Source organism: Amphibalanus amphitrite, unplaced genomic scaffold, assembly GCF_019059575.1.
Source record: "Amphibalanus amphitrite isolate SeventyFive unplaced genomic scaffold, NRLGWU_Aamphi_draft 000294F_arrow, whole genome shotgun sequence".
Lineage (NCBI taxonomy): Eukaryota > Metazoa > Arthropoda > Thecostraca > Balanomorpha > Balanidae > Amphibalanus > Amphibalanus amphitrite.
The window spans coordinates 54,926-65,358 of NW_024881789.1; the positions used below are offsets into that span (position 1 = coordinate 54,926).

General features: G+C 47.7%; 2 protein-coding genes across 3 annotated transcripts; both read left to right on the plus strand.

The window, feature by feature from the left end:
* Positions 1–459: 459 nt before the first annotated feature.
* LOC122387657 (YY1-associated factor 2-like) lies at positions 460–3,679 on the plus strand. Its single transcript, XM_043378030.1, has 4 exons — positions 460–720; positions 1,266–1,394; positions 1,801–1,902; positions 2,839–3,679. The coding sequence occupies exons 1-4, from the start codon at positions 695–697 to the stop codon at positions 3,053–3,055; spliced, it is 474 nt and encodes a 157-aa protein (XP_043233965.1). The 5' UTR covers positions 460–694; the 3' UTR covers positions 3,056–3,679.
* A 1,954-nt stretch (positions 3,680–5,633) lies between these two features.
* On the plus strand, positions 5,634–10,185 carry LOC122387658 (calumenin-like). 2 transcript variants are annotated; one of them, XM_043378031.1, is made up of 8 exons: positions 5,634–5,694; positions 7,121–7,214; positions 7,350–7,477; positions 7,653–7,773; positions 7,989–8,153; positions 8,494–8,641; positions 8,971–9,083; positions 9,492–10,185. In XM_043378031.1, exons 2-8 carry the CDS (start codon positions 7,125–7,127, stop codon positions 9,672–9,674), a joined length of 948 nt encoding a protein of 315 aa, XP_043233966.1. In that variant the 5' UTR covers positions 5,634–5,694; positions 7,121–7,124; the 3' UTR covers positions 9,675–10,185. The 2 variants fall into 2 exon arrangements, with proteins under 2 accessions (XP_043233966.1, XP_043233967.1); XM_043378032.1 differs by having other exon boundaries at positions 5,686–5,698.
* The last annotated feature ends 248 nt before the right edge of the window (positions 10,186–10,433 follow it).

Genomic DNA, 10,433 nt, shown 5'->3' on the forward strand with positions numbered 1-10,433 from the left:
AAGATTCTACTTCATTTAATTCTAGCCAAAATCGCGCGGCGCTCCCAGGATTCGAACTCACGACCCTCGGATCTGTAGCCCGATACGCTACCGACTGCGCTACCGCGGACGGCGAACCGACGCTCGGAGAGGCGGATCGCGGGTGCTGGCGTGCAGAGAAATCTTTACCCTGTACGCCGTAGAAGATCGGCTGGGTTTCGTGAAAAATGGCAGAGGAATTGTCGAAAGAAAATTCATCGATCTATCATTTGAGACTAAGAACTATTGATTCCTTCAAAGGTTGACCGAGATATCGCTCGCCGAAAACAGGCCATTTAACATGTAAACCCTATGGGCTGGTAGGAAATGTACGCCGTGGAGCAGCGGTGCTACCAACTAACTTCGGCGGGGGCCGGTCTTACCCCACCTTCCCCTACATAAATGATCTGTTTCTGCACATCTCCGCGCATTCAGACTTTTGAGTTTCTTCTCAAGAACTTTATGACGTCATTTAGGTGATGCTTTCTAAATATCGTTTCTACTTCAGAAAATATTTACCTATCCTTGATTCGTTTGTTTGTTTTCACTTTCTTCGTTTGTCTTTCTGTGTGGTGCGCTGGGCCGCATCAGACCCATCAGAGCGATTTTTTTCGGCCGTCGCTTTCAAATTATCTTAGGATGTTCGTGTAGACCCTGAAGTTTTACCGTATGAAACATGGACCGAAGGGAAAGCCCGGCTGGGTGAGTTCTAAGTCTGTTGAAGACGAATGAGGCGCACCCTTTGTTCTATGCTAGGGCGTTAAATGTAAAGTTTTATTCACATTTGCCTGGTCCAAGTGGCTGAATTTCGTTCTAGCCGATTTTATCTTTGAATTTGCAAGTAGTCAAATATTTAGTTGTCAGCTGCTTATCTTACTTCTGCTTTTACAAATACTTGTTCTTCCTAACATATCCTCACATCATTGCAAAATGATATTTATTTGTTCATTGCTTATTATACCTTTTTAGAAATTCATTTTCCATTTAATCAGATAGATGGCATGATGTTTTCCATGCCACATAATCGAATTTAAATCAAAAGTTGCTCATGATAGCTTAAAAATGTATGTGTTAATCAGGGTCTATCAAACAAGATACGTCAACTTAAATTAAAGATCATAATGTATCTGGTTTTGTTGCTCTGGTAATTATTTTGGTGAGACATCCCAGATGATAATTATTACACCACGTCCCTATACTTTGAAGTTTGTTATAGCAAATTGTTTGATGACTTCTATATTTTGCAGAAAACGAACCAAGCGAGCACCTAAGCCTGTTGACGACAACTCCTGGGACTGCAGCGTGTGCACATACAAGAACACTGCCGAGGCCTTTAAATGTCTAATGTGTGATGTCAGGAAGGGCACATCTACAAGGTATACCTACTTGCTAGTGCACTGGTGCGCTCGTTGCTAACCATATATCAGTAGCATAAATGTTACATATGTAGTGGGTAATTTCTTTGAATAAAATTTTGCCTATTTATCATTGGATGTAACCGGTATAGCAGTATGCACTGATGCACTCTATTATTAAAGTAACAAAACAGCATTTGAGTATCTACCTACCTAAGTGTTCAAGGACTGGATTGTGTAAGTTGGCATATAGGTGGGCACCAATGGAAGTTGGAACAAAGCAATTATATGTGTCACAGGTTGGGTACCTACCTACCTTGGGAGTATGTGCAAGGGTTGCCCTTGTTTATCCAGAATGGCTGGATTTATGAGCTTGATATCACTGTCAATGTTGATTGTTGGTGTGTAAAGCATGCCTTTTTTACAGGAAACCACGTCTTAACCAGGACATCCAGCAAGTTCAAACTTACACTCCTCCCATTCCAAAGGCCAAGCGGCTTGACAAGAAGGATGGGAAAACACTCAAGGGGTGAGTTTTAAAGAAATGCTTAGACTGATGTCTGGGTTGCTAGTAGCTGTGTAAGTTAACATAGCTGTTAATAGAAACAAATGGCAATGAATGTTGTGCCATCATTGAAAATCTGATGATTAAAAGTTTCAAGCATGATACACTTATCTGTGATCTCACATCAAGTACCAGTGATGAAATATAAATTGGTTTGGCATCATCACCATCAAAGTCTGCATATGCACCTTGTGCACAGTGATGCTGTAGAATAGCATAATTTTAAGTGGTGTTTTATTATTTCAAGCTTCATTAGCCACCTTTTTAATATAACATCGTTTCGAGTCATTAACGCTCATGTTCGTTTATCAGTGACATTCCCGTCCTTGAATCAGTGATGCTCCTGTCCGTAACCCAGTAATGCTCGACCTGTTCATGAATCAGTGATGCTGCTTTCCGTGTATCAGTGACTCTCTCTCCCAGTGTGTCCAAAATTGTAATGCTGACGGGAAATCCATCCATAATGAAAAGTATAATGACATCCTAAAAATATAAATGAATACATCCTCACCGCAGTCACAACTTATAATATAACCTCGGACCCAAACGTCTAGGAGCAGGAGAAACACGAACCTTGCAAACTCACACCAGACATCAAGACAACCATTCGAATAACCAAAATGTTCAAATATATGAGCCGACTTAAAAAAACCATTTGACATCCCGAATATCAGAAAATGTATCAATATTTAATATTTCTACCTCATTTATATCTCTACATGGTGACATATATGAAAACGGTGCTTAAAAAGGGCCGAAGTCAAGTTTTATGAAAATAATGACATCCTTTCCGGCCTTTTTCTACACCCTCCCCCTAACGTAAAATGAATTTAGCCACACTGCTCTCTCCTATCTCCATGTATCACTGACGCTCACCTGCCGCCCGTGTTGTCCCGGCAGGCTGTCGCGGCTGCGCGGCGTGGACCGCAGTCAGCCGACACACCAGGCGGTCACCATCAACGACGTGACCGTCATCATCACCGAGTTCCGCGCCAAGGCCAAGTCGGCGGCGGCCGTGGCGTCGGGCGCCTCCACCGGCGACACGAGCAGCCTCTCGGAGAGTGACAGGCACTCGGAGGCGTCCAACGGACTGCCAGAGCTGCAGGTCAAGGCCTGAGGCGGCCGCCCGCCGCGCCCGCACACTGACAAACGGAGAAAGTGAGACCGCGCGCGCACGCCGCCAATCAAAACTGCCGCTCACTGCCAGCCGCCGCGCGGCCTCGGACTACCCTCGGACACAGAGACGGCCATGTGATAGTGCGTGACACGGCGGCGCACGTGGCGCGCCCGGCGCGTACGGTACGTGCCAATGCGGCCGGTGGAGGCCGAGAGGACCCTGGGAGGACCCCGCGCGGCCCGAGCCAGTCGCTCGCTGTGGTCCGCCGCGCTGGCCGACGGATTGTCGGGCTATCCGGCGCGAGACGCGCCGCCCCTGTGTTTTGTACGGCGCCACTGGCCGTGCCGCTGCCGGTGCCCCGGCCGGTTGTGTTGTGGTGTATGGAGCTTGTCGCAGTCGTGGGCGCGCGCCCGTGCCTGCCTGCCCGCTGTTCGTAATCGCCTCGCATTGTGTTTGGTCAGCGTTAGACGTGGCAACTACCGTGTCCCTGTCTCGCGGTTCTCTTATCATTTACCTCAGTCGCGTCTGGCACGAGTCTGGAGGTTTTAATAACAAACATTTTGTAGATTGTTGTACCCGTCCGTGTACTAGAGCCTGGTCTATAATGCATTCATCATGAGACTGTGTTGTGTTTGGCGCATACAGTGAACACGGTATGGTGCGGTGCCAGGAACCAAGGCGAACACCTGGGGGTACATCGAGACGGAGAGCTTCGTGCCGAAGTCCGTGGGCGGGAACTGTTCTCTTTTCTTCCTAAATGATTGAGCTGTCGTCAAGAGTTGTCGTTAAGTGCAATGTCAGCTACGTCAGAAGTGATCATGTAGATACCGTAGCAGAACATCTTGCTCTTTCCACATCGCCTTGGTCTCCCTTTTTCCTGTCTGAGAATTCGTCGGCGAATTGTAAGATGACTGCAATGGATCGTTCACCATGCGGGATCAATCTATTCAGATATAGATATATTGGACACTGGACAGGTATGTAGTAAAGAGCCAGTAGCTTACGAATATCACAAACCATACATCACCCTAGAACAGTGGTCGGCAGGTCATTCGGGGTTGTGCCCCCTTTTTAGGCGCCAGGCAGGGCCATTACCCCCACCTACCAGACCCAATTGCTGACACAACCAAGTTTACTGAAATTCCATGCCTACCTTTCTGGAACTCTTTGGGTATTTCTGCATTCCCGATGCATCAAATTTAAAACATGACACTTCCTCCACAAAGCATTTAATATATCCCATTTAACCCTCGTACATATAGGGGCGGCGGGTGGTTTTTCGTTAAAAGCTCACGTAAAAGCCGTTGGATCACGACCAAATTGTACCCTCGAGCCAATCTTTTTTTCTTTACCTGCCGGGGAAAACCTGAGGGCCAGTTTTACCAACAGAAAAATAGCCGCCTGCCGGAGTTTTTGCCTAAAAACCGCTTCACATACATCGTAAGCGCGATGAGCATGTAAGTGGATAGGGCTTTACCGTTTACGCTCCTTATGTGAAGCGGTCTTTAGGCGAAAAATTCCGGCAGGCGGCTATTTTTCTGTCGGTAAAACTGGCCTCTGGACCCATAATGATCATTGGCTTATGAGCTTTTTCTGGAGATCATCTTGAGCCATAAAATATCACTTCAAGAAGTTATAGCGGGTCCTGATTTTCTCGACATTTGACCTCCTGAATGAGACGAAATGACCAAGGACCTTAAAAATGGGCAGCAGCGGCTTCCTATAGTCACGGGTAATACGCCCGTTTTTTATGCACAGCTCCATCTCAGAGTCCGAGAGGCCGCGGGGGTCCGATCGACTCCTTCCCCTTACGTTAGCGGCTGAGAAAACGCCAACAGACGAGCGACGGTTAAAAATTGCAGGTGCTTTTGTACGGCTGTACGGAGCCGCGGTGAGATGGTGAGGCGAGCAGTACGTGAAAATCGGTATCTAATCAATGTGTGCTTTGCCTTTGACCTGGGCTAATCTTGGGATGCAACAGTCACGATGGTTTCATCAATGGAGCCACAAACTCTAAAAAGATAGGTTTTCTCAGAATCCCTCATTACCCCCACCGAAAGGGCTCCATTACCCCCAAAGGGGGCATGCCCCACCATTTGCCGACCCCTGCCCTAGAAAATTGTTCGTAGGATCAGTACCTCATTAAAAAACGTGCACTTCAAACAGGAATAACAGCACCTAATCTAGCCTGACCCAAGCTTACCTAACGTGACCTAACCTAACCCAAGATTACTTTACCTAACCCAACCTAACCGTTGTTGTTGTTGTTGTTGAAGAGTTAGGGCGCCAACCTAACCGGGGCGACTGTAAAATGCTTCGACAAAGTACTAATTCCTTTCTTTCACTTCATATGGTAGCAATGATAAGTCCCCTTCGTGCCGCTGTTGCGTCAGTTCTTACGTGGCGATAATTCAGTGGCGTTCGAAGTCTGTCATTCGCGCTGTCGATCAGGAGTTTGACCAATCAGCAAAGCACAGTTTGCCCATGGTTTGCATCCTCTGTCGTTCATTGGCTCATAGTTGGCAGCTTCTGCATCAGAAGTTGTCATTGAACATAACTTATTCGTCATTTGCTTACGAAGAGGAGTGACCGATTTTGATTGTCCCGTCCCCTTCCTCTGTGTTGTTCTTCGCCGGCCGGTAGGTATTTATAGTATTTACCTACTATTATCCATGTTTAATCCATGCACATTTATAATATAATATTGAACTGAAACACTGGCGAATTCAGAAGGGAAGCGTTTGATACAGCTGCTGTGGGTGGCTCAGGCATGCGCTTCCCTGAAGGCTGAAGTAAAAGGCGAAAAGGTTCCTAATATTCCCATTATTCCCAACACTTCCCAACTTGGGGGAGGGGTCTCAGCCAGTGGTATCTGAAAACAGAGCTCCTAGGGCAATTTGATCAGGGCTCTTGAAATTGTCACGTGACAACCTGTATATTCAAGGCATCAAAAGGTGGATAATTTCACGGTTATCAAGTAACTTATATGCCCTCCAGCGCCCTGTTTTCAGATTCCACCCTCAGCTCTTGCCCATATTGATGTTTTGCCAGTTGCTAACATATACAGAGGTCCATTTGTTGGCCCCTTGGCCCTTGCCGTTCAGTCCTTGATCAAGCTAAAGCGTTGTGGTAAAACAACTAACAAGCATGTGTTGCCTTTGTGTTGCCTGTGAGTCCGTGATAAAAGGAAGACAATAATACCCAATTTTAAGAACCTTAGTCATTGGTTGACCTCCCGGGTCAGATTAATGACCCAAAAGTCAGGAAATCAAAACCTGGTAGAGCTTCATAAAGTGAGGTTGTCATGTTTTTTGGGGTGCTGATCAAGAATTTCATGTTAGTTTTGGTCACAGGTGATGTCTTCATGCCTTTAGGCCAGGCCAGGTCAGGTCAGCTCAACCAGTAGGCAACCTGCTGCCTGTCCATAGTACCTAGGTGTCAACCACCAGGCACTGACAGTTTTGTAGCATGTTAGAAACATGTTATGAAGGCACCAGCACTACTTTGTGAATGTTCAAATGAGTGTTAAATTCAAAATCAGCTAAAAGAAGTACTCTAGAAAAATGAGAGATATAAAAGTGAACCAAGGTCACTTAAGGTCATTAGGTCAGTGACCTTGGCCTGACCTGCATGTGACCTTGAGACCCACCATAATGCACAGGACCATCACCAACATCATTTCACATGCTTGAACGATTAAAACCACAAAAAGACTGGAAACGCTCAGGCTCAGAATAGATACCTAATGTGATCCGACATACACCTAATCCCGATTCCGGCCATACATGATCTCTAGAAATAGGTCACAGGTCAAATGTCCTTAGGTTCACGGTCATGAAATTTTCGGGGTATGTGTAAAATTGATCAACTCGAGGGTGCTGAAAGTTTCGCCGTGCTCGGCCGTTTTTTTGCGCGAGTTATTCGTGAAAAACCGAGGGAGGTTTGTTTGACCCCCTTTAGGTGAGAGGGTCAAGTATTTATTATAGATATTAACATTTTGTTGGCATTAAGAAAGCACATGACAATAGCTGCTGACCATAATGATTCGTGCTTGTTTTCCCACAGAAACATGATGAAGTTCACAGTGGTTGCCTGGCTATGCATGGCCTTTTTCGTTATTGTTGCTGGCAATGAACATGGTGGGAGAGTTAAAGAAAAGGTAAGCTACAAAATATTTTATTGCTTTGTTAAGAATGGTGTGAATGAATTATTGCATTCCTGCGTTACCATCAAGATCACATTTACTCTGAGTTAATTCCAAGTATAATGTGATGTGTTTGATGGCTTTCGACAGAAACTGAGTGACGAGGATCACTTTGAGGGCGATGAGCACAACGTGGACTACGACCACGACGCTTTCCTGGGCGACGAGGCCAGCGAGTTCGGCAACCTCACCCCGGAGGAGAGCAAGGAGCGGCTCGCGTAAGTATTCAGCTTAAAGTCCTCATTCACATACCCGTACCGAGTAACCACGTCAGTCAAGGAAATCTTTTGTTTTCATTTGTCGCTTATCTATCACTTATCTATCCACTGAGCAATGATAAACTCAGAAAATCTTTCGGTGACCTGAGCGCTGTTTATTCGTGCCGTTTCACAGCGCCATTGTGGACAAGATCGACACAAACGGTGACGGCGAGATCACGGAGCAGGAGCTGATCGACTGGATCAAGAAGGCGCAGAGCAAGTACCTGGAGGAGGAGGTGCAGCGACAGTGGGAGGTCAGTCGGGTGCTGCTCGCGCCCCGGGAGAGGTCACCTTCTTGTAGAAGAGGTCATCACTGTCGCCTTGTTATGTCAGAGATCGCGGTGTTGACCTCTGTCTTAGCGTACCTACTTATTTTCAGTGCAATGCGATGGACTTATTTACAACCTTCAACTTGGCTTCTTTCGTTCTGTCGTACGAGTACTGACCATCTCCCTCCCATCCCTTCTAGGCGCAGGCGCCGGCCGCCAGCCAGGACAAGGACCACATCTCGTGGGACGACTACCAGCAGACCACGTACGGCTTCATCGGAGAGGCTGAGGAAGACGGCGCCGAGGCGGCCGACTACAAGAAGATGATTGACCGGGACCGGCGCCGCTGGGACGCCGCCGATCAGGTAACCGGCCCGGATGGAGTAAAGACGGTAACGGGAGCAGGGGGCGATTAACGGCATGCAGTGCTTGGTGTGGTTGACTGGATGGGCAAAGGGCAGGGCGTGGGGCTAGGATTCCGGAACGTCCGAAATGAGCCTCTCGTTACAATCAGAATGAACTGTCAGCAGTGAGTAGTTTCTACTGTTGCAATATGTCGTTAAAATTCGTCAATAGGTAGGACGCTGCCACGGCATTTGACTTATCCCTATTCGGTGTGTGACGTCTGCTGATGATAAGTCATCGGTCGTAACGTGTGTGTCGTAACTGGTTGACGCTGACGCATTCTCTTGTCTCCACCGCCAGGACAAGGATGGCAAGCTCACGCGCCACGAGTTCAGCACGTTCCTCCACCCGGAGGAGGCCGAACACATGAAGGACGTGGTCGTCAAGGAAACCATCGAGGATATCGACGTCGACGGAGACGGCAAAATCTCCGTCGATGAGTACATTGGTGAGTGTGGAGCCATCTTTACGGATTGGAGATGGACCGACGGGGCACGGCTCAGCAGCTCTCTTACGACGTTACTTGCGTTCATAAATCTAATGAATCGGTGCAAGAACGCTGGACGATGAAGTGAACAATCATATGCTTGTGCCATGCTGTGGAAAGGAACCTACCCACCCCCTTCCAATCCATCTGAGGTGGTCTGTGTTGAATCCCTAAGTTCTTTAGGAATTAGTGGCACATCCACCGCTCGACGTGCTACCGAGTACCCATGCTCCTTCCACTGCTCCACCGTGCTCGCACGCCGCCCTGACAGCCTTCCGTTGTGTTCCCAGGCGATATGTACGACGAGTCGGAGGGAGATGAGCCAGAGTGGGTCCAGCACGAGCGGGAGACGTTCAAAAGTATCCGTGACGCCAATGGAGACGGCTACCTCGACTTTGACGAGGTAAGCGGATGCTACACGCTCGGATATCGTCGTTTGTTGCAGGGTTTGAATCCTAGGATAAAACTGCTGCCTGTCCACCAGCAGAGTTGTGTTATGTTGTACCCGTCACGCTATTTATACACCGTCTAACTATTGTCGTGCTCGTCAAGCCAATATTCACTTCAACAAAACAACGAATACCACGAATTTATCAAGCCCGAAAAGAGGAATAAGTTAAGCTATGAAGATTTGTTGCATACGTTTTAGGAAAGTTTTGTGATTTGATTTTCAGCTCGCTGCATGTTGGTTCGGTCAAGATCAAGACCAGCTTCATCTTAATGGACTCGCTCCCCGTTTTACACCCGCTGTCACCCGGTTGTCGCCTGTCTGGCATCCCATCTGATTGGCCCGTCCGTCCGTTTGCCGCAGGTGAAGGCCTGGATCATGCCGGATGACTACGACCACTCCGTGTCGGAGAGCCAGCATCTGATCCACGAGGCGGACGTCAACCGGGACGGAGTGCTCAGCAAGGAGGAAATTCTCGACAAGTACGATCTATTTGTGGGCTCACAGGCCACGGACTTCGGTGCCGCGCTCCACGACGAACTGTAGCGACATCTATCGGCGCGCGGCGTTAGCAACACCTGCTTAGCGTTCTGGACAAATGCAACGTGATTTCGGAGTTAGATATTTGCTAAACATGCGACATCTGCTCAGCACGCTAAGCAATAAGGATATGCAAATAGGGTTTCAAAATGCGAGATTAGAAATAGCGACGGCGGGTTTTCTGGAGCTGGGAGCGAGAAGGCTGCATGAACAGGGCATGGGGTAGCTAGACAGGAGTTGGAGACGCAGGGTACGTCTGCTTTATTAGTGCTTGCTCTGCTAGTCGGGGCTGAGAGCCTTCAGGGGCGCGGGCGTGTGTTACAGTGGCACGCGCCGGGCTTTAACGAGAGGCACTACCGGCGCGCCGCTGGTGCTCATATGCTGTATCTCATCTTCATAATTCATTGTATTAACATGTTGCACCCAGTATGCTGTTACCGAGTGGCGTGGAGTGTTGATGCCGGCGTGCCAATTTTAATGTTTATACAGTTGACACAAATACATTTTTAGCAATGCTGCTGTTTTCCCATCATTAGGGTCGTGTTACGCCCTTGTCCGAAAATACTATAGTTATTTACTTCCTTTTCCTCGTCCTGGGATTTTTCTTTCATCGTCACACCCAACCAAAATCCAATTTTAGAACACTGGTTTCGGGTGTGTTGTGAATTATCTGCGCGGAGGCGCTGGCAATGGTCGACGCGTGAGAAATTTGAAATGATTGAATTGCGTGAGGTGAAAAATGTCTAGAAAAAAGGGGAGATACTG

Coding starts and splice junctions, on each gene's coding strand:
- LOC122387657 (XM_043378030.1), top strand. CDS start 695: ATGGACCGAAGGGAAAGCCCGGCTGG. Junction 1,395..1,800: donor AGGAAGGGCACATCTACAAG/GTATACCTACTT, acceptor CCTTTTTTACAG/GAAACCACGTCTTAACCAGG. Junction 1,903..2,838: donor GATGGGAAAACACTCAAGGG/GTGAGTTTTAAA, acceptor TTGTCCCGGCAG/GCTGTCGCGGCTGCGCGGCG.
- LOC122387658 (XM_043378031.1), top strand. CDS start 7,125: ATGATGAAGTTCACAGTGGTTGCCTGGCTATGCATGGCCTTTTTCGTT. Junction 7,215..7,349: donor GTGGGAGAGTTAAAGAAAAG/GTAAGCTACAAA, acceptor GGCTTTCGACAG/AAACTGAGTGACGAGGATCA. Junction 8,642..8,970: donor CTCCGTCGATGAGTACATTG/GTGAGTGTGGAG, acceptor TTGTGTTCCCAG/GCGATATGTACGACGAGTCG.